The following is a 23,152-nucleotide window of genomic DNA, read 5'->3' as shown; positions in this document are numbered from 1 at the left end:
CGCAAATCATGTCAGTCAGATATTGCTGAAGGCTTATGCTAATTTAGCATTTCTGAGGCGCTATGCGCGGGATTTTAAAGAAATTACTAGAAACTTTTTATATAACTCCCTAGTTCGCTCTAAGCTCAAATATGCATCTTTGATTTGGAATCCAATTTATATCGCTCATTCAAATAGAATTGAAAGCATATAACGAAATGTTATTCAATTCGCTCTGCAACCTCTTAACTTCTCTGATCCACTACCACCTTACAGTGCACCGTGCACTAATAAAACTTGGCTTTCTTTGCCAATAAACGTTTCCATCAGTTCTTGATATTTGTTTTTGATGTTATTTGTGGTTCTGTTGATTCTCCCGAAGTTTTTGGACAGATTGACTTCAATGCTCCTCATACAATTTTATGCTTTTACTATCCATTTAATTTCAAAACAGTTAAATCAAACTACTATAACTTTGGCACCTGTTCGAGGCCTCTTACTGAGTTAAATAGTATCTACAAATTGCTCGCCCTAGATTTCGCTATGCCAAAATTTATTTTCCATTCGATAATTGCGACGAGCTATTTAAGATGGCAAATATATTAAATGTATCTAGTCTGTTAGGTTCTTGTAATCATAGACTTAAGTAAAATGGAAAAAATTGCAATACATAGAGGCCAGGGATGCCCAAGCAGATATACAAAGGCTGCATGTGGTTAAAACATAATTTAATCGAGTAGGGAAACGCATGTAAAAGCTTGCCTATGCTTCCTATCTCAAATATTTATGAAAATGATCGTGGCCAGTATCTAGCTTGGCGGTTTTGCGCATTTTATTTATACAACGAATAAGCGATAACCGACACCGTCTGCAAAATCAATTAAGTTTTTCAGCCTCATTAAACTTGCATTCAATGGGTTATAACTTGGTAAACTCGGAACTATTCAAAAAGTTTTGAAATTTTGTGGAAAATTATTTTTCTTTTACAAAGTTTGAAACTGAGTGGTATATGATTCTTGTGGTAGAGTGAACTTTATGTTCCTACAAAAACAAAAATGGTATAAGTAATAAATAAAACGTGTAGACTCGTCAATAGAGGTATATTTGTGAAACACACTATATATCATATATATACTTATAACTTTATAGATTTATAAACATTTTTGGAATCCTGGTTTCTAGATGTAGGCCTACTGTGGATATAAAGATTGGAATTTTAATTTATGTACTGAAAATGATAAAAAAATTGGGACAGAATGAGTCTGCCGAAATCAATAAGCGTACTGGCTTAAAATGTTTACAAGTCGGTAGAATTATGAAGACACCCTTGCACACGATGCCGATGATAAGTTACCTAACTCTCTGCTAAGAGCGCTCCTTCTGCTCAACTGCTCTTAAGAGAACCCCTCTGTTACTCCAAGACGACGTTTCAGTGAACCTAAGCAGCTTATTTATGTTGTGCTAAGTGCTGGGCAGTGGCAGGGTAGCTGTCCCAGGGTTCTTTTTGCGTTGACTTCATTCCATATGGCGCATGTATCACTCTGCACTACAAGCTTACACTCTTTGCTAGGAAGAAATAAAGTATAGTTGGTAAAGCTGACGTTGTGCTTGCGTAGCATGATTTTGCCATATTTTCTTTTTTGTTTTTTTTTGTCACAATGTCAGAAACATCGCAGAGGTGCCGTCACACCAATGGTATGTGGGGCACGCTCCCACTAATACTATAACAATCCTCCACCTCGGCTAATTCTACATTGGGACCACAGAATTATAACTTCGGGGTAGAGCCACGTTTGTGTCCGCAGACACAACTGGTACCTGCGTCCCGGTTCCTGGCCTGCAGGCATATGAAGGCTACACTGTAGATAGTCCCAATTACTCCCACTGTGTTTACAGGTGGTTCCAAAGTAAAAGAGACAGCGCAAAACTTGCAGTAGTGTTATCTTAACTCACTACCGTCTTGTCTTCTCTACGATACTGTATTGAGTGTTTCTCGCCAACGTCAGTGCTTGTTGTCGGTTCGTCAGAAACTGTCCGTCTTCTCTGTTGCTGCAACTGTTGCTGAAACGCTTTGAGTTCTCAATCAATGTGGCGAAGTCGCGTCATGCGAACGTTTGCGCTGCCTCCCACTTACCGCTGGTTGAACACATACCTCGTATGAGGGTGCTGGAGGATGGTTGATGATGATTTTCCCATCTTGAATTCGCTTCTTGAATCACTGCTGCATTTCTCTCGTCGTTCTTTGCTAGCTACAGGAAGATTTGCGCCTGTTTTGGCTGATATATCCACTTTCTCGTTTCCTTCAATTCCCTTGTGTCTTGGAACCCAGTAGATGGCGGCTTGTTCCTCAGTTCCTAGCTCATCCATCCAGCATTGTTGTACGCAGTGTGAGTTCGTCATTGCTGCTGCTATTGCTTTCATGGCTGCTTGGCTGGCAATGTAAAAGTTTATTTGAGAGTTCGGAGCAGTAGATCTCAGCTTGGAATACACTGCATTATTCCAGTAGTTTACATGACTGTTCATAAGCTAATTCCGAGCAGAATACTGCGGTTCTGACAGGCTCTTCCATTTGGGACCGTCTGTGAAGTTATTTAGTGAAGTTGTGGCACGTTGAAAGTAGTCCCTTCTGTCATCCATCCTTTCCTAATACTACTTTTGGTACCCTGTTGAAATTACCCAGTAGATGGCGGCCAGTAGATGGCGGCTTGTTCCTCAGTTCCTAGCTCATCCATCCAGCATTGTTGTACGCAGTGTGAGTTCGTCATTGCTGCTGCTATTGCTTTCATGGCTGCTTGGCTGGCAATGTAAAAGTTTATTTGAGAGTTCGGAGCAGTAGATCTCAGCTTGGAATACACTGCATTATTCCAGTAGTTTACATGACTGTTCATAAGCTAATTCCGAGCAGAATACTGCGGTTCTGACAGGCTCTTCCATTTGGGACCGTCTGTGAAGTTATTTAGTGAAGTTGTGGCACGTTGAAAGTAGTCCCTTCTGTCATCCATCCTTTCCTAATACTACTTTTGGTACCCTGTTGAAATTAGCTATTTCCTCGTCGGGCGAACGCAATGGGGGCCCACATAAAAAATCAATGTAGATATGCATATCATAATCATAAATAAGCAAAATATACTTGACTATGGCATCAGGAACCCTAAAACAACCGACTGGTTTCTGTTCAATAGGGTTTTCAATAATAAATTGAACAGGCGTACTTTTTCCTACTCATTCAGTATCTTTTAACAAGAAAGACTTTCCTCCCTGGTTGAGCAAAACGCTGACCGACTTGAAAAAGAAGGTTAGGAGGGTTTTTAACGAATGCTACCAAACTAAAAACTTTGAAAATTACCGTGTCATTTTGAATGAATACAAAAAAGCCTTTAAATATGTGAAACGCAACTCCTGGAAGGAGTACTGCGAAGCCTGTGCGGTCCTTCAGGCATGCAAAATGCTTAGGTAACGCGGGAGCGAAGGAGATATTAACATTTTCTCCGATAGTCAAGCCGCAATTAAAGCTCTGACGACGCCATGGTGCAGAACGAAATTAGTAAACTACTGTAAAGAGGAGATCAAATCTCTTGTGTGTGCAGGTAACATTTCTCTGATCTGGGTTCCAAGACATAGGAACATAGAGAGAAATGAAATTGCTGTTGAGCTTGCCAGGAAGGGGACTGAATTGGTCACAAAGACCTCCTACGCGTACATCGGCATCCCCCTGACAGTTGTTAAAGGGTAACGGCTCAAATTATTTCTCAGAAAAGCGCAGAAAAGATGGAGCTCCATTTCTTCATGTGCTATTTCGAAAACCTTTTGACTCCGGTATAATAGACGGAGTACTCAGACTCACTGGCACTTCAATCATTTCACCTACCTACCTACCTATGTGAAATTTGAAATGTATGCCCCTGTTTCTTGGCTTGCATGCAACGTAGGTTAGATAGGTCATTTAGATAGCTTCTGCAAAAGTCATCTGTTTGCATGTCCATGCTCTTATCACGGAAATCAGTGTGCTAAGGATGTGCTTATTTGGCTTACAGGTAGTAGTAGTGCCTACGTGCTTTAGTATTGAGAGTTGGTCACAATTGTTGGGCGATTCTGCAGGTGGGTGCATTACACCAAGTTTCATTCGCTAACGTAGGTTAAAAAATACTTTTTAGCAACTCAACTGCTACTAATTTCATGTGCCTCAGGACTATAAATCAAGGACCTTTTGATCGAATGAAAATTTCCGCACTTGGATTCAGACAAAGCCAGTTACTCATTTTGTTCTAAAATGGATTGTATAAGAAGGTATTAAATGTTTAATAAAAAAAATGTATCGTATAAAAATATATTTTATTAAAAAAAAACCTTTTTATGACCAAAATTAGCTTACGTTGTTATCTTTAGCAAAATTGCTGTATTCGCTAAATTACTACACTCCATAGTCCAGCATTGCCATACTCTGGATATAAATAACATTAGTTATTGCGTTATATTTGTTAGTACTTATGTATATGTTTTGCTCTGTAGTCCGAAAATGAGTTTCAAACAAAGAGCTGCAAATATTATTATATAAAATTTTTATCGCAATACCGCAAACGTTGGAAACGCGTGTGGTGACGATGGTTTATCACGTAAGGTAGAGAAACGCTTCATTGCGAAGAAATACCCGGTCTCCACAGAGGGTATATTCTACTGAAAAAATCGAGAAGGTGTGTGATTTAATTGAAAATAATAACAAATCGTTTGTAAAAATCTTGAAAATAAAACGGAAGATCTTCAGAAAATCCAGTATCAGGTTTTGCTCGAGTAGCTCAATTCGTAATCTCACTTTAAGATTCCGTCACCGAAAACCGATTACCATCGGTCAAGAGTAGTTAGTCAATTTCTGACAAAAACACAATTTTTTATATTAATTTTCAATACAATTTTTACTAAGCTTGGTAACATATAGTTAGGTAAAATGAGCAATAAAAACAGGTTAAATATTTGATGGAAAGAATAATAGGTGGCGCCTATCGTGGTACCGTTACTTTCCTCTCATCAAATTTGACAATGAGTTACGTGGTTTTAGCACCAGTATGGCCAGATTACCATTTTCTTAACTTGATTTATCATTTGTTTTTTTTTACTTAGTCTCGGAGTTTTAGTACTTTGTTCATTTCATTTTTCTAGCTTGTTCTAATTAGAAGTAATGTTTATAATTTTGTAAAATATAGATTTTTTTAAAATTAGTTCAATAATTCACTCAGTTTTATTTAGCTTTACTTTTTTTAACGTCTGGTAGCATTGCCCGCGATTGCAGTTGTTGTTGGTGTTCTTCTGCTTTCAGCAGTCAAATCACTCTCTCGCAACTGCAGTGTTGCCTAGCTTTGGATATAAAAACGCACTAAAATCTCCATTTAAAGAAAATAAAACACCAAATTTTTATTGAATTACTTAAAGAACTTTGTATGCGTGACAAATTGTTTTTAAAATGTGCGCTGTTTTAAATAAATGTGCTATGGTTATGTACAATTTAATTCATGAGTTTTTTTTTTTTTTTTGTTAAGGGAAACTCTTTTGTTAAGGGAACGACTTTTTTGCTATATTGAGATTATGTAACTAGATGAGGTACCCTTTTTGTAAAAGTGTCATTATGGTTTCTTTAGTATTTGCTGGTACCCTATGTCCCACTAAGAATTGATGACCGGAAGAAAATATTACACCTATATGGCTTTAATTCGCATTCAGTAAGTTCAAACGCTTTTTAAAATGTGTAAAAAGGTTTTCAATCTTAAGAAGAGTTGAGAGAAGAAGATTTAATATTCTTGCATAGCCTTAGAAGAACTAAAAAATTAAATTTGCACTTTCAAAATATCAAATTTTATAAGAATCAACAAATTTTCATTAGCACTAAAATCTTCTCAGAGGGAAATTTTTAACCTTCTTTTGTTTAATAATACAGTTTTTCTTTAACTTACATTTCGGTAGTTTTGAATTAAAAAAAAGAAACAAATACGAAACTTAAAAATTTTCGCATTTTAGGTATAAATGGTTGGGAACACTGCACAACTTGGCAAACGTGACGTCACGCACTCTCTGATGGGCGCAATCTTGTTTCTATTTTCTTGGGTTAAATATAATGATGAAAAAAAAGTCCCTATAAATAATTTTTCAATAAAATCGAAACCATTTTTAAAAGGCATTAATGCACAACATTCTAAACTTAGTCACATTGGCTGAGGCTCGCTGATATCGATTTTCAAATTGTTGGCGGCAAAAACCTCTTCTGTTTTTTTTCCTGAGCGAATGCGTTGGTTTTTTGCAATTATCTTATAAAGGGAAAATTGCACAAAATCAAATTTAACATCAATCATGGGACAATTTGAAGCTATAAGTTAAGCCTCTTAGATGACGGTTTTTTCCGCTTGAAATTAAACGATGGTCGCCGATGAAACTACCCGTGGTGAAGTGGTGAAAATAATTCAGTAGTGCTCTATCATCAACGGATTTTCTGACGTAACCGGGGTTTTGATGGCGGTTTGTTCACGACAAAACTGAGATTATGTGATGATATAAGCATAAATCAACGTAATCATCACTTAAGTTACTCTTTGCCGTCTGAACAATTTTACACTGATTGGACGACGATAAGAATACTGAAGAATACTCTCAGAAATCTGCTGCTGCATATTTGGCAAATTTGTCTCCCAGCGACTACTGGCTGTTCGCAAGGCCTAAATAAAATGCTCGCCGGTAAGAAATTTCGTTCGAATGAAGAGGTTACCGCTGAAACTGAAGTCTATTTTCAGGCAAAAGCTAAATCGTTCAACAAAAGTAATACTAAAATGTTACAGCGGCCCTGGAGGGATTACGTTGTTCCTGATGGCAATTACGTTGATGAAGAAAACTAATTTTGAATAAAAAAAAAACGTGTTTTCTTTGTTAGGCCCGCGACTTTTCAGTCCAGCTTTCAATGAGCTCGCTAAGCAGTGCATAACGAACGTTGTCAAGGTTCCTGGACACAGAAATATTCCTGAAAATTTCTGCCCACAATTTACGCATTCCTTAATCTTCCAGCAAGCTCTGTATCAGGTAGGTCTACATAGCGCAAGCCAACAGCAGATGGCACACGGAGCCCACTTGTGAGATAATTAGACAGGTTTGGCCCAAACTAGGTACCTCATCAATCTAGACCAGCCGTCCATTAGTACGGTGGTTGTTCGAAACAACAACACAAAATTGTCTAAAATAATATATAATATCATCTCTGCAAACATTTAGCAAATTTTACTTCACCCAATACTTTGAGTCGGCATAACCGTGAATGTTTTACTTATCGTTTGCAGTATCGTTTTGATATGATAGACTTCGCATGACTATGAAAATATTATATTAAAATCGACCAGTGCCAAACATAGGTAAATCACAATAATTAAATAAAATCAGCGCTGTTTGGAGGCTAACGCATGCAGTTACTGCCTAGACTTGTAACGAAATGTGCCCATGCCAGTCTGTCGCTGTCTTTTGGTTTGTAATATGCATCTGAAGCTTAGTTTCATCTGTACAGCTGATTCAGCTACCATTGCATGCGACACGCGCTCTTCTGGCGCGAGTATCAACAACTGAATGCCCACTAGCAACGGCAACGAGCCGTGCAATGCGGCAACGAGCCGGTTTGCTTACAGATGGATGCGCCCTTACAGTCATTTGCGGACCAAATGAGTTCGGATATCGCACGGTCTGATGCAATACTAATAGAATCTGGTACTTCCGTTATTTGTTACTTAAAAAATCAAGACAGCTTAAGGTTTGGTAAAATCGTATTAATCGCAAGTGATAATCAAAATTTTGGAAGCACTCGCAACAAATTGTTTGCCCATTCATATCAAAGTCAAAAACGCGTAAACAGTGCATAATGTTCTTTCTAAAGTATGAACGCTCACTCACTACCAATCATATAGTCACTGTGACTAACCACAGCCAGGTGTATTATTCACTGCTTTCTCAAATCTTAATCATGTCAGTGAGTTTTCGTCAGTGGGCTGTGTGATTAGGTAGTAGTAACGGCAATAAACCTTATCACCGCTCTACCCATTTTTCTTTACCTCACACAGCAGAGTGCCAAATTACTTAGAACCGATAGGCGATAAACAACTCTGGAATACTTCCGCTATCAATTATCGGTACGACGCGTAGCAGTTCGTTTCTTATCAGTGGTTAAATTTAGTCCAAATGTTTCGTATAAAAGTGAAAGTATCCCACTGTGTTAATTCAGATTAATTTCAGCTACCGAAAAGTAAACATAACGGAGTGTAACGGTTGAACGATATGCCTAAATTCGCAACTATTCTACTATTCACCTTCACGCTATGGATAAATTGTGAGGCGCGTGTGGTGACATCGAACAGAAATGCCATTGAAGGTCGCATTATCGGCGGAAGCGAAGTGTCAAAGGGTGACCTACCCTATCAGGTCTCCATACAGAATACTTTCGGTGAACATGTGTGTGGTGGCTCCATTGTCGCGCCCCAATGGATCTTAACGGCCGGCCATTGCATGGATTGGCCCAAGAAATATTTGAAAATCGTCACCGGTACAGTGGAGTGGCAAAATCCTGGCGCTGTTTATCTTGTGGATGACATCAAAGTGCATTGCCTATACAACAACCCCACGTATCACAATGACATCGCACTCATACGTCTTGCGGAACCAATTGTCTACGATAATTACACCTCGGCGATAGCATTGGCTACCAACAATACACTGAAAGAAGGCGACGAGTTAGTGCTTAGCGGTTGGGGTAGCCAAAAGGCGTGGGGCAAGGCTGTTGACAAGCTGAATAAAGTTAGTTTGGAATATATGGATTATAGCACATGCACAAAGTCGGTACGCAATTCCAAATTCGTTGGTGTTGGACATATTTGCACATCGACCGCAGATGGGAAAGGAGCCTGCAGCTATGACTCTGGCGGTCCATTGGTCGATGCCAATCAGCAGCAAGTAGGTGTTGTCAACGGTGGCGAGCCTTGCGCACTGGGTTATCCCGATACCTTCGCAAGTATCGCCTATTTCCATGACTGGATAATCGATACCATCGAGGGTAAAGACGCATGCTGAGCTTACTGTGACCTGCTTTTGTGGTGTTGGAGAAACGTGCGAGGAGAAAGAGAGCCAATCGCGAACAAATTCTTAGTTTATATTTCAATTAGCTTTAATGAATTTTTATATACAAATACAGTGTGACAAAAAAAGTTTCATACATATTTCAATTAAAAAAACAAAAAACTGTAATTTTACTCATTTAATCACAATATTTCATCTAAAAAAGTAACATAAAATATATTTTTATAATTTGGTGCATTGCAAATAATAATCCTTTAACTTCCCAGCAAACACTAAATAAGTTTTGGCGGCCGCCACAGTCGAATCATCATCATTATTCCTTCGTCTCCGGATATATTTTTTACTTGCTGCCAGGTCATTGTTTTGTCCACGGCTTTGTATTCTTCTTCGATGAAGCTTCGCCAAGAGCCCCTCGGTCTGCCTCTTCTGCGCTGTCCTTGGGGCTTCCAGTCCAGCGCTTGTCTGGTGATTTCAGAGCCACCTTTCCGTAGGGTATGACCACTCTATCTCCATTTACGTTCTCTTACTTCAGTTGCGGTTGATATTTTGATGGCATCGTCGATGCAGTTCTGTGTTAGATATCCAGTTGTCCGGCCACCAGAGACGTAGAATGCGTCTCCAGCAGCGGTTCACGAACACTTGAAGCTTCCATACAATTTCCGCAGACAGACACCATGTTTCACAGGCGTAGAGCAGAACTGATTTACATTTTCAATATTTCATTTCCACAGTCGAATGTTGCGTGACTACCATTCGTTAGACCCCGGCCACGAAATCTATTGTGGGCATGAAATATCAAATGGGACAAAAAGTTGTTTCTATTATAATACCGGTCGCTCCGTTAAGTGGATTGTAGTTAGGTTGTAATAGTACGCTTATGATACGATATCGTCGGTCTTCTCTAAATAGAATGGCACATTTTTATCTTTCCTAAAAATTACTGAGTACTACAATATCGATACTAACTGGCCATCTGCTACTTTCGTTTGAATGATTGACTGCTTTTTCACGACATACGAGTAAACACATATGAAAATGAAGTGAAGTAAATTTCCATAGTTGCACTACCTGAATTATGTCATGTAAAAGAATTCCAAAGCCTAAGCTCCTCTTTGGTGACATTAGAGCTCAGTAGCGCCCTGCTCAATCCAATTTTAGTGCCTCGTGTAGTGCAACAACAGCCTTTCCCTAAAGAACCGATGAAAATCCCATTTATCCATTAAGTCCACGTCCATTCAACATTTAAAGCTCGCGGATTAGCCAAAGCAGGCTAGTGGCAGTGATAAAGCTCAACGGTCTAAAACTGCTATTTATGCGCGGGAAAAGTTATTTGAGGGGAGCAAATTTGCTTGTCCAATAGGCACTATCCCTTAATGATATCTACTACTGATCCAGTGAAGCAACGGTCAAGTCAGATTAGAGATTTAGCTATTTCTACATTAATGCTTGGCCAGATCTGTATTTTCATTTAACCATTCATTACTAAATACAGGGCGGCGCCCGAATCGTGCTACAAAAACAAAACGTAATAACTTTTTTTCTGTGTGAGTAGTCGGCTTTTTTTTTTTTATTTTGCAGATTAGTATTTAGATTTACAAAAAATGGAGGCTTGGGATACCGAAAAGAGGATTTGGATAGTGCAGCGGTACCATGCTTTGCAGTCCATCATTTCCGTTCAAAGGGAATTAGGCGGGAGTTTGGCGGCACTCCCCCGAGCAGATGGACCATTATGAGGCTGGTGAACATGTTTGCTGAATCTGGAAGCATCGCACGCAGACCGTACCATCGAGATCCCCATGTTCGGGTCGAAGCCACAATCGCGGCTGTAGCATCGTCAATTCAGGCAAATCCAAGAGTTTCGACTCGTAACTTGTCGGCGTAAATTGGAGTTAGCAGACGGTCATTGCAGCGGATAGTTCATGATGACTTAAACTTGTTTCCTTACAAAGTTCAAATCACAAGCAAATTAAACCCTCTGGATTTGCCTATTCGCCTGGAATTTTGCCAAAAAATTATTAAAATGGCATAAAGAAGACAACAACTTCATAAATTGCTTGTTTATGTCTGATGAGGCCCATTTTGATCTAAACGGCAATGTAAACAAGCAAAATTGCCGTATATGGAGTCAATCAAATCCGCAAATACTCCATGAGATGGAACTGCACCCAGAACGAGTCACAGTGTGGTGCGCAGTTTCATCAAGGTGCATTGTCGGGCCATACTTCTTCGAAGAAAACGGTGTAACAGCGACTGTAAATGGGGACCGTTATTTAAACATGTTGAAGGAGTTTTTTTATCCAGAACTGCGGCGAAGACGTATCCCTTTTAACAGCATTTGGTTCCAGCAAGATGGAGCAACTGCACATATAGCCAGACCGGTTATGGAGGAGCTCCAACGAAAATTTAGAAATAAATTGATATCCAGAAATTCCACTTTCCGCTGGCCCCCAAGGTCACCTGACCTCACTGCACCAGATTTTTTTTATGGGGTTATCTCAAACAAGAGTTGTATAAAGCAAAACCAAGTAATTTGACTGAATTGAAGCAGTCCATCACAACAATAATTGAGGCGATCCCGACTTCAACCCTTCAGTGCGCAATGAACAATTTTCTCATCAGGTGTCGCATATGCGTGAATGAGCATGGAGGTCATTTACGTTCTATTATTTTCAAAACTAATTAGTTACATAAAATAAAATTGAATTATCTATACAATAAAAAAACAAAAAGTTAAATACATTGATTAGAAAAAAAAGTTATTACGTTTTGTTTTTGTAGCACGATTCGTGCGCCACCCTGTACCTGCTCTATCTGGTAGTTGATAGTTTAATAAAAGATCATCTGCGCCGAAGTTTGCATGAGGATAGAGAAATTGTCACATTATTGAAAGAGGCTAGTGAGAAAGTTTACGGACAGGTAAGTTTCCTCGCTTCCCAGCTCGTCTGCGGCGCAATTCCCAGGTATATTTTAGTTTTCGTTACTACCTTTTTGATACTTTATCCTCTTTCATTAACATATTTTTTACTTAAGATATGTTCTTTACAATTAATAGATTTAAACTTGATCTAATATAATAAATGAAATATGATAAAGGGTTTTTCAATAACAGGTGTTATTTACATTAGATTAGAGATGATTAACGAGTTTTCATGGCTGGAATTGGATGGTATTGATCTGGAAAACGTTTATTTTCAACAAGACGGCACTACGTCCCACACAAGCAACGAAACCATTGATCTTTTACGGGAAAAGTTTCCGGATCGTGTTATCTCTCGAAGAGGGGATCACAATTGTCCACCAAGATCTTGTGATCTAACACCCTGTGGGGCCACGTGAAAGAGAAGGTCTGCGCCAATAGCCCAGGGTCGATTCAAGAACTCAAAGGTGGAATTGTGAGGTTTTCGTTTGATATCTTTGTAAAATTTCAACACTTGAAAGACTTGCTGCACCCCAAAGTTGAATAGAATAAGTCCGGCCAAGCTTCAATATAATTTAGTATAGGCGCACGTTGTTTTCAAGACTGTCTTGGGAATTGCGACGCAAAAGGCAATACATTTTTTTGTTTTAATTTGAAGTTGCTTCTAGTTTTCTTTCATGTGGACTTTCCAGGTTAGGCTTCGGTCACTTCGAATCTTTAATTCAAATATTAAGTCTGCCCTTCTATAAGCTGGTGAAACATGGTGTCTATCAGCGAAAACCATTCAAAAGCTTCTAGTATTTGTGAACCATAGCCTGAGATACATCCTGCGCATCTGGTGGCCAGACAATTGGATATCGAATGCCGACTTACACCGACGATGGCAACAAAAACCACTCACGCAAGATATCAGAGAGCGCAAGTGGAGGTGGCTCAGCCATACACAGCGCAAGGGAGGCACGGAGATCAGCAGGCAAGCAGTAGACTGGAATCCTCAGGGTCAGCTGAAACGAGGCAGACGCAGGGAATCAAGGCGCAGTTGTATAGAAAGTGCAACAAGAGCTGTCAACAAAAACCTGATGTGGCAGCAAGTAAAAGCAAAAGTAGGGAACAGCGAGGTCTGAACAGAACTAAGATTTTGATGAATAGCCACGTTCCGATAAAGTTAAGCTCTGATTGCAGATGTTGAGAGGCTTCTGCCGCGAAACTGCATGTTGCAATAACAGCCGTGCCATCTGCATATATCGCCATGTTAATATCGATTCATAGAGGGATGTCGGCTGTAAATATGGTAGCACTGGACCCAAAGCACTTCCTTATGGAACTCCAGAATTAATTGTTTATATTGAGGATGCTTCGTTTTGTTGTTGAACGTAAAAGTATCAATCATTTAATTACGATTTAATTACTAAAAAATATGGAGCCGGACACAATTCTTTATTTTGTATAGAATACCAGCGTGCCAATTGAATTATTTACAATGGGAAAATGCGAATTGTTTTCTGAAACACAGGTAAAATTAAATTTTGCTGTGCAAGTTAAAAATCATATTTCTTACAGTCGTATCTCTGCCTTAATTCCTGTATTACTTCAGTAAAATCATATTCTTTGATGATTCTTTTTATTACTTCACCTAACGACTCAGCTTTACTAAACTTAGTCAATATCGAAAATCTGACACGAGTTATAAGAGCAAGCAATTTATATTTGTGTATTAGAGGGTTAACCAGACATTTTTTGCACTACCTCAGGTTTTTCCTGCAGGGCTATTAAATTCCTGCTTCGTGAATAAATGTTGCATACTTCTTGGCGTTGATTTAATGATTTGTTTGCAAGCTAGGCAAGTATGTGTCTGACATCTTCGCTGTCACTGTCCTGCATGGCATGCCATTAGGCCATTAGGCCAATGCGACATGCTTTGGCTCATCGTTTCTGAAAGGTACTGTCGACCTTAAGGATATAAGCGTCAGCCGAATCAATGAGTTTGAACTGAAAACAAATACTTTAATGAGGAGTAGCGAGTAAACTGCTGCTGTGGTACAACAATGGATCGGCAAGGGTCTAAGTGAGTTGGTTTAAAGATCGGCTGCCACTTCTACTACTAAGTTAAGCATTTGTCTACAATAAACGCTATTGTAAAATGTAATAATGTGTCTGGTGGTGAACGAGGACAAAACGAAGTACCTCCTGTCATCAAACAAACAGTCGGCGCACTCGCGTATCGGCACCCACGTCACTGTTGACAGTTTTGTGATATAATTTCGAGGTTGTAAAAGACTTCGTGTATTTAGGAACCAGCATTAACACCGATAACAATGTCAGCCTTGAAATCCAACGCAGATTCTCTCTTGCCAACAAGTGCTACTTTGGACTAAGTAGGCAAATGAGTAGTAAAGTCCTCTCTCGACAAACAAAACTAACACTCTACAAGGCTCTCATCATGTCTGTCCTAACGTATGGCGCAGAAGCGCGGCCGATGACAACATCCGATGAAGCGACGCTTGGAGTCTTTGAGAGAAAGATTCTGCGGAAGATTTTTGGACATTTGCACATTGGAAACGGCGAATATCGCAGGTGATGAAACGATGAGCTGTATGAGCTTTACGATGACATAGACATAGCCCAGCGAATAAAGATCCAGCGGCTACGCTGACTGGGTCATGTCGTCCGAATGGATACAAACGCTCTGGCACTGCAAATATTCGATGCGGTACCAGCTGGTGGTAGTAGAAGAAGAGGAAGGCCTCCTTTGCGTTTGAAAGATCAGGTGGAGAAGGATTTGGCTTCACTTGGTGTGTCCAACTGGCGCCGGTTAGCACGAGAAAGAAACGACTGGCGCACTTTGTAAAACTCGGTCAAAATCGCGTAAACGGTTATCTTGCCAATTAAGAAGAAGAAGAAAATGTAATTTTTTTAATACTTTTGCTATATTTTATTCATTAAAGTACTAAGAGAGTTCTTGACTACTAAATACTTTAAATTTTTACATATTTTTGGAATTACTTTTAACTTAATTTGCTAAACATTCTTCAAATGTGCGTACATCTTCTGACCTGTTCAGCTTTCCTACTGCGAAAAATTTATTAGGAATCAAATAAATAATGCTTGTTACTTCCACCCTGATGAAAAAAAGATGTCTCATAGTCGTTGGAAAAAAGGCGATGCGAACTTATTCGGAAAGTAAAAACCAATAAAAACTTTTCAACCCGAAACGGAATACAGAACACGCCCCAAACTTTCTATCTGAATTCTTCAAGCCTTATCCTCCTTGGACGCACTCAATTGCGTGCGTATGAAGTCATGATAGTACGTCACACTCGCATGCACATCTGGATATCCTTTCGCACAGGGTAGACCCCAATTGACCAATGCGACCAGTGTACCATTATGTACCAGCGGACCACCTGAATCACCGTGACAAGCGCCTTTACCATTATCATTGAAAGTGCACAAGTGTCCTATGTCAACATAGTTGGACAAATTATCGGGGTGTGCCTTGCGACACTCCTCATACGGCACCACGCGCACAGTCAGCGTTTGCAAAATATCTGGTGTGGAGCCACCCAACGCCATAGTACCCCAACCGGTAAGCACCAGCTCGTCACCTTTCTGCAATGGCTCATAAACGTAATGCACCGCCTGGGTGTGTTCATCGAAAGCGATCGAATCATTCAAATGCAATAGCGCAATATCGTTGGCATACGCCGGGTGATTGTAGTTGGAGTGCATCACAATGCGATCCGGATAGTAGTATTTGCCGGTGTGGTTTTTCAGATTTTGTGCGCCAGTGAGAACTTGAATTTTTGTAGGTGTTGCTCCCGCCACACAATGTGAGGCAGTGATGATCCAACGCTGATCGATGATCGCACCACCACAGAAGTGACGGCCATTAAGATTTTGCATGGATATTTGGTAAGGGGCGAAACCCTCGGGCGCCGCTTCGCCGCCCACAATGCGCGAATTCGTTTGTGGTGGATAGATGACTTCGTCTTCATCCTTTGTTATAATGCGGCTACTAACAGCTGCGAGTAGACCGAACTGGAACAGCAGTAGCGCGATTGTTTTGTGTTCGTACATTTCGTTTACGTTGCAGTATTTGGAATACCAAATATTGGGAAAACAGCATTGCTTTTATGTTAAAAAAACTAGAACTAGAACTTTGTTGTGCTAAAGTAAAGTAATCAAATTGAAATTAAGAGCTCTTGTGGCGCACTTATCTCTAACTCGCCATTGACATTTATGCACACGAAGCCCACACGACCTGCTGCGATTTTGTTAACTGCCACTAATGAGTGCAACAGAGTGTGCACTTAACGGCTTTTTAACACAATGCGAACGGTAAATTTTTGTATTGAAAGTCGTATTACCAAGTGCTGCTAAATGGGAGATCTACAAGGTGGCACAAAATTATTCAGCCAATTTTTTTTAATAACTTTTTTACTAAAAAAAAACAAAAAAAAGTTTTGAGTGTTGAAAGCCTTCATTTGGACCTGTACCCGCTCCAAATGTCAAATATGATTGACGTACGACGCCATTAAAAATTTTCACGAATTATGTTGGGTGTGGGAATAAGTTTCCGAGTGTAGGCGCCAATTATATATAACGGGTGATCTTTTAGCTATTATCTTTTTAAACAGTTGGTTTAAACAGCTGACGCACGTTTCGTGTTTTGTTTCACTGTCAAACATCTTCAGTTTGGTCTATAATTCAACCATGAATCGTCTTACAAACGAACAACGCTTGCAAATCATTGAATTTTATTATAAAAATGCGTATTCTGTTAAGAAAGTTTATCCCGCGCTTCTTCCATTTTATGGTCAGTTTAATATTATCTTTTTAAACAGTTGGTTTAAACAGCTGACGCACGTTTCGTGTTTTGTTTCACTGTCAAACATCTTCAGTTTGGTCTATAATTCAACCATGAATCGTCTTACAAACGAACAACGCTTGCAAATCATTGAATTTTATTATAAAAATGCGTATTCTGTTAAAAAAGTTTATCGCGCGCTTCTTCATCACCCACTGAAGCGGCTATTCGAGCTACTGTGACTAAATTTAGAACCAAATTTACATTATTGGACATCAAACCACCAACACGCTTACGTATAGTGCGAACTGGATAAAATATCGCAGCTGTATTGGTCAGTGTTAATGATGACCTTCAATTATCGATTCGTCGCCGTTCGCAGCAATTGGGCCTCTGTTACTCAACAACGTGGAAAATTTTGCGCAAGGATTTAGGTGTGAAGCCTTTCAAAATACAACTGGTGCAAGAATTGAAGCCGAACGACCTGCCGCAACGCAGAATTTTTCGTGAATGGGCTCTTGGAAAGTTGGTCGAAGATCCACTTTTTTATCGATAACTTGTGTTCAGCGACGAAGCTCACATAAATAGCAGAATAGTCGATTTTGGAGTGAAGATCAGCCAGAAGAATTGCAAAAGCTACCAATGTATCCAGAAAAGGTCACAGTTTGGTGCGGTTTATGGGCTGGAGGTATCATTGGACCGTACTTCTTCAAAGATGCTGCGAATCGTAACGTAACTGTGAATGGTGAGCGCTACCGTGAATTGATATCCATCTTTTTTTTGCCCAAAATGCAAGAGTTTGACTTGCATGACATGTGGTTTTAGCAAGACGGTGCCACATGCCACACAGCACACGTATCAATGAACTTGTTGAGAGGCGAGTTCGGTGAACATTTTATTTCACGTTCGGGACCTGTCAATTGGCCACCCAGATCGTGCGGTATTACGCCGTTAGATTATTTTTTGTGGGGCTATGTTAAAGCTCATGTCTATTCAGACAAACCTGCTCCAATTAACGCATTGGAAGACAACATTAAAGCATTTATATGTGAGATACCGGCCGCGACATTGGAAAGAGTATGCCCAAATTGGACTAAGCGGATGGACCATTTGAAGCGCAGTCGCGGTCAACATTGGCATGAAATAATCTTCAAACATTAAATTATATGGACTGTACTATCGATTTAAATACAAATTTCATGCATTTTTCTGAATTTTACGTGTGTTTTTTTGAAAAACTTTTCTATAGCTCTTAAAAAATCACCCTTTATATGTATATAAATTTATATTACTGCTTCAACGCACTTTAGTATTGTATGATGAAAGTTTATATTTTATTTGAAAATGGAAGCTTAAATCCTACAGCCTTAAAATTAGATTAACAAATGAAAATTATTGGCAATTTCTTGAACTATGAAAATCTGTTCGTATACGAGTGTGCAACAATAATTTCATAACAACTAACATTAAGCATTCATTGGCAAAATGAAAATCTTTAATACTTATTCCCGGGTGGCAAATACTGAGCAGGTGGACTGATGCCATTCGAGAGCTGATCCTCGTATTGTGCTTCTGGACCGGCCTGTTGGTGCTGAGGCAATTGTTGTTCAGGCAGCTGTTGGTCTTCCTCGATTTCTTCCTCCTCTGGCTCATCGAGTGAACCCACAACAGAAGTGATGGGCGCCAAACCCTCATCGGTGATGGTAGAAGTGCCGCCCAAACTGTCATATTGCGACTGAATTTGTCGCTGTGCATTGGCGGCCTCCTCGGGTGTGCGATATTTAATGAAGAACACCTCGGGTTTGTTGATATGTTGTGGCGCCTCTTGAATGGCTTCTTGCAAATCGGCTGCAGATGTCTTCTTCGATAGCACATAAACAACGGTCTTCTCCTCATGCAGTGCCTTAGCCAAATTGACAGCAGCAGCCTTGCTCGTCTGCGCTGGGGTCTTTACGAAGAGCACATTATAGTGTTTGCGTGGCTGTGCGGACAATTGGGTAAATTCATCTTGCAACTCGTCCTCGCTTTCCTCTGGTGCTGTGTGGATGAAGAAATTCTTGGTCACTATAGCTTTTTTGGGGATCTTAACGCGTGGACGTGGACGGCGTTGATGCTTGGCAACATTCACGGGTGCTAGTGATAATTGAAAGCCAGCTGACGTAGGGAAGTTCGAAGGCATTGGCAATGTGTGTGGTGCCAAAGGTGCAGACTTTTGTGGCTGCCGTTGTTGTGGCAAAGGTTGTAAGGGTTGTAAGGGTTGCAACGGCTGTAATGGTTGTAATGGTTGTAATGGTTGTTGTGGTGGTAGTGGCTGCCGTGGTTGTTGTAGTCCAGGCAAATACTGCTGGCTAGGCTGGTTAATTTGCAATGGCTTGTTTCTATTGTCTTGTATTTGTTGTTGTGGCAGGGAAGGGATCAGCTGCATGATTAGCGGTTGTTGCCGAGCATTGTAGATGGGCTGCTGTTGCTGGTTACTATATATGTAGCCGTTCTGTAGGGAGATATCAGCAGATGTTAGGATGACCAGGGTGGCCAGCGCCAGCGAAAAAGTCTGAAAAGGGAAAATTGAGGAAGGTAAGTAATGGCCATATTAAAGCTACTAGCCAAGCAAATATATTTCTGATGTTCTTCTTGTCAAAAAAAAAGTAAAATAATTTAATTAACGCTACTTTTATTTTTTTTACATATTTATTGCGATTATGAACGCCTCTAACAAATTTTTTGTAATGGCCTTTTCTGCAGGTAATATTTTCTACAATAAAATTCATTTATATTAAAAGTTTAGTATCGTGAAAAAAATAATTAAATGCATTTTTATGTTCGGCTAAAATTACAATAATAAAATATCTTTACTCTTTCTAGAAAAATTAAATTCTTTTACTCTTTCTATAAAAATTAAAAAGTCTGGCAAAATATCAATTATACTAAAGGGTTTTCCAATAGCAGGTGTTATTTTGAATACCCCGCTATTTCGGTAGATGTCACTTTTGAAGCTGTCATTTTTTGATATTTGAAATTATTAAGTCACTGTTAAAAAGCCTCTCTACCCTCAACGTGTGACTGTTTGGTGCGGTTTATGGTCCGACGGAGTCATTGGACCTTACTTTTTCGAAAATGAAGCTGGAGCAACAGTCACGTAATGGATTTCGCTATCGAGAGATGATTAACGATTTTTTATGGCCGGAATTGGATGATATTGATCTGGACAACATTTATTTTCAACAAGACGCTACTTGTTACACAAGCAACGAAACCATTGATCATAATACCTGTTATTGGAAAACCCATTATATAACAATTTTTTTTACGATACAATGAATTTGTTTTTAATGTTGCCCTGAAATATGTTCTCAGCTTGCCATTTATAAAAAATGTCTGGCAATTCTGAAATGATCTCACTATTTATTTCAATAAAATTGAATATTATAATATTATGTTTATATAATGTGACGCAAAATTAATCACTCTATCTTAAGATTTATAATTTTTGCAAATGGCGTCCAACGTGAGTCATATTTGACACTTGTGAACTAAACAATTGTAGTACATGAACAACCTTGCTCTACTTCTAGCTACGGCTGGACAATTACGGAGTGAGTGTTCCACTGTTTCTTCCTCTTCCTCGTTTCTACAGCTTCAAGATAAAATACTCTTAGCCTAGAAAATGCCTACCCTATCGAAAAGGCCAATGACCGGTAACACAAGCAGCGACTTTCGAGCTGCCTCCCTTAATTTTATGGCCGCCTCGTTGTCCGAGAAGATATTTATAGTACCTTTTTGTTACACAGTTACCTACTTTATGGCTAAGACTTCTGCCTGGTAGACACTACAGTAGTCCGGAAGTAGGACAGATAATTATAATTGTAATTCTTTTGAAAGAACAAGGCTCGTGAATTGGAAAATTCATTAATTAAACTCAAAAATTTATTGAGCTTAAGGGGTTGGTTATAGCGAAGAATAATTCGTATCATTTCTTTGTAAGGCTAAAAATATACTAAACAGGTCTTCGATTAAGTGTTATGAGTAGTCAGAATTTTCGAAAAATTGGATTTTTTTTAGATTTTCTTAAAGTATAATATCTAAAATATTGTGCGAAAATATGAAGTGAATCCGACAAACACTTTTTGAGTTATTCAACAAATAACAAAGGGCGCTCGGGGCTCTCGATATAATATATATATATATATTTTCTATATTATACACCTACTATATATATTTACGATTTATAGGTAGTACAAGTACGGAAATATATTTTTTTGCCAGTATGCCTGTGGTCGTTGCACTGAAAATATGCCCAAAAACGGTCAATACTAGTTATACTATCGTGCAAATTGCTGCATACGTAGCTGCTTGTATGTTCAATGAAGGTATAAATTCATTATTGGTTATAATGAATACACTGGGACTTAATTATGGGCCTAATTCTCATCGGTATGTTGACAAAATGTTTGCTGCACGTTTGAAAGTGGCAGATAACCGCGCTAACGATAACACTCGAGAAGGTATAGGGTGGGCCTTGTAAAATTTGCTTTTTGAATCGGCTATAAAAAAAAACTAATTAATATTTTTCAAACTTTTTTTTTTTATTTTGAAGATTGAAGATTGTCATTTATGAATGAAAAATAATATCGTTCAAATGACTGCCACGACTGGCTTTACAGCCATTCGATCAACCCAATTTTTAAGCATATTTTAGATGGTTTGGGCTCCAATTTCAAGAATGGCAACTTCGATTTCGTGTTTTAAAGTTTCAATCGTCTCTGGATGGTTCGCATAGCATTTGTCCTTAACGGCTCTCCACAAAAAATAGTTCAACGGGCTTAAATCACAGCTCCGAGGCGGCCAATTGATATCGGAATTTCGGCTGATTATTCGGTTTTCAAAAACGGTAGCCGGCATATGTCCGCCGTAGCTACGAGTTACATGGTTCATTCAAACATTCCACTTTTGGAAGACTTTTCCCAATAAATTTGAATAATAAAGCTAAATAAGCCCAATCAGCAAAAATTCGCCGCAAACGATGTTTGGTTTAAATTTTTGCACGAGCTGTATTTTATAGGCGAGTAAGCCAAGAATCTTATATAAAATTTTCCCCGTAGTCGAAGGAAAAAGGTCAAATACTACTATGTCGATTAGTTCGGCGTCTTCTTCAACACTTTGATCAATGGAATTCACCAATCATTTTTTTATAAAGTAAATCTCCAAAGTTTGTAAGCGTACTTCTGATTCGTGATGACTTTCCAAACCTTATTGAACAGAAATGTCAATCCTATCTCAGCCATTCTCAGCTGTCAAGCCATAGTTAGCGATATCGATAGTTCTCATGCAGCTAAACACCCGATATGTATCAAAATGCTCAGAATGATAAGAGGAATTGTTCGACCATCCGTCCGTGGGGACGATAACTCTAACAAAAATTAACATGTTTCAATCAAATTTAGTACAAACTTGGTGGCGCAGAACTAAAAAACACCCGATATAACCTGCATTTACTATAAAAACAAATTAAAAACATCACTCTGCACATTTAAGTCTTAGTTTTTTTAACACCCTTGGCACATGGAAAATCGTCACGTCTTAGAGCGCAATAATAATAATAGGCCAGTGCAATCCTCTTCAAATTATTTTCAGGCGAAGCTTCTCTCAAGTCAAGCCTAATGCCCGTAGTGGGATTCATACCCTGAACCTAACACCGAACAGGCGTCTCACTATATAATTTTTTTTACTATATTGCACAAATACATATGTAATTTGGCTGTTATTTAAACTAACTACAAACTGCACAATCTGTCCTTTTGTAATCCAATGTATTCAGGTTTTAAATTTTCTTCACCACGAAAATGATTTGTTTTTGTTTTTTTTTTTTCTTTGTTTCTCACAAAATTTATTGCATATGTATCTATGGATGTAGTAATTCAAAGTAGTTCAAAAGGTTTTATCACTTAAAACACAAAACACATTTTAATCCACGTACCCCAAAGATCTTCATATTGAAGCTTAATTTGATGCCAAGTTAAGTTGGTTGAACTGTTGACTTTAGGTGGAGACCACTCGAATTTGACTGTTGACCAACTGTAGGTGGTTCTTGCTTTTTATACTAACATTTGTAGCTCTCAACATTCACCCAACAGTCACTTATAATTTTCACAATTGGTTTAGTTGGTCGGTGATGAGCAACGCAAGTAACAAATTGAACGTCAGACCAAAGTGACATTCGCCGGTTTTGCTTCTTAGACTAACACATCTCACACTTAATAATCAGATGCAATGCAAGAAAACCTATAATTATAACAACAATAACACGAAATTTGTATACATTTTTAAGATTACAATGACAATGCGAAGAGCATAAAAGGTATTAC

At 39.0% G+C, this 23,152-nt stretch overlaps 3 protein-coding genes across 3 annotated transcripts; 1 reads left to right on the top strand and 2 right to left on the bottom strand.

Moving 5' to 3' along the window:
• The first annotated feature begins 8,239 nt into the window (after positions 1-8,239).
• LOC129252923 (chymotrypsin-1-like) lies at positions 8,240-9,235 on the top strand. Its single transcript, XM_054891093.1, has one exon. It carries the CDS (start codon positions 8,272-8,274, stop codon positions 9,058-9,060), a length of 789 nt encoding a protein of 262 aa, XP_054747068.1. The 5' UTR covers positions 8,240-8,271; the 3' UTR covers positions 9,061-9,235.
• Positions 9,236-15,235: 6,000 nt separating this feature from the next.
• LOC129237450 (chymotrypsin-1-like) lies at positions 15,236-16,060 on the bottom strand. The gene has a single exon (XM_054872220.1). It carries the CDS (start codon positions 16,058-16,060, stop codon positions 15,236-15,238), a length of 825 nt encoding a protein of 274 aa, XP_054728195.1.
• Positions 16,061-18,164: 2,104 nt separating this feature from the next.
• LOC129253505 (uncharacterized) lies at positions 18,165-22,841 on the bottom strand. Its single transcript, XM_054891915.1, has 2 exons — positions 22,765-22,841; positions 18,165-19,341 (listed from the first exon to the last, which is right to left on the bottom strand). Exons 1-2 carry the CDS (start codon positions 22,777-22,779, stop codon positions 18,286-18,288), a joined length of 1,071 nt encoding a protein of 356 aa, XP_054747890.1. The 5' UTR covers positions 22,780-22,841; the 3' UTR covers positions 18,165-18,285.
• Positions 22,842-23,152: the final 311 nt, after the last annotated feature.

The sequence above is a fragment of the Anastrepha obliqua genome, chromosome 1, assembly GCF_027943255.1.
Source record: "Anastrepha obliqua isolate idAnaObli1 chromosome 1, idAnaObli1_1.0, whole genome shotgun sequence".
Lineage (NCBI taxonomy): Eukaryota > Metazoa > Arthropoda > Insecta > Diptera > Tephritidae > Anastrepha > Anastrepha obliqua.
This window is presented reverse-complemented; position numbering and strand designations above follow the sequence as displayed.

Coding starts and splice junctions, on each gene's coding strand:
- LOC129252923 (XM_054891093.1), top strand. CDS start 8,272: ATGCCTAAATTCGCAACTATTCTACTATTCACCTTCACGCTATGGATA.
- LOC129237450 (XM_054872220.1), bottom strand. CDS start 16,060: ATGTACGAACACAAAACAATCGCGCTACTGCTGTTCCAGTTCGGTCTA.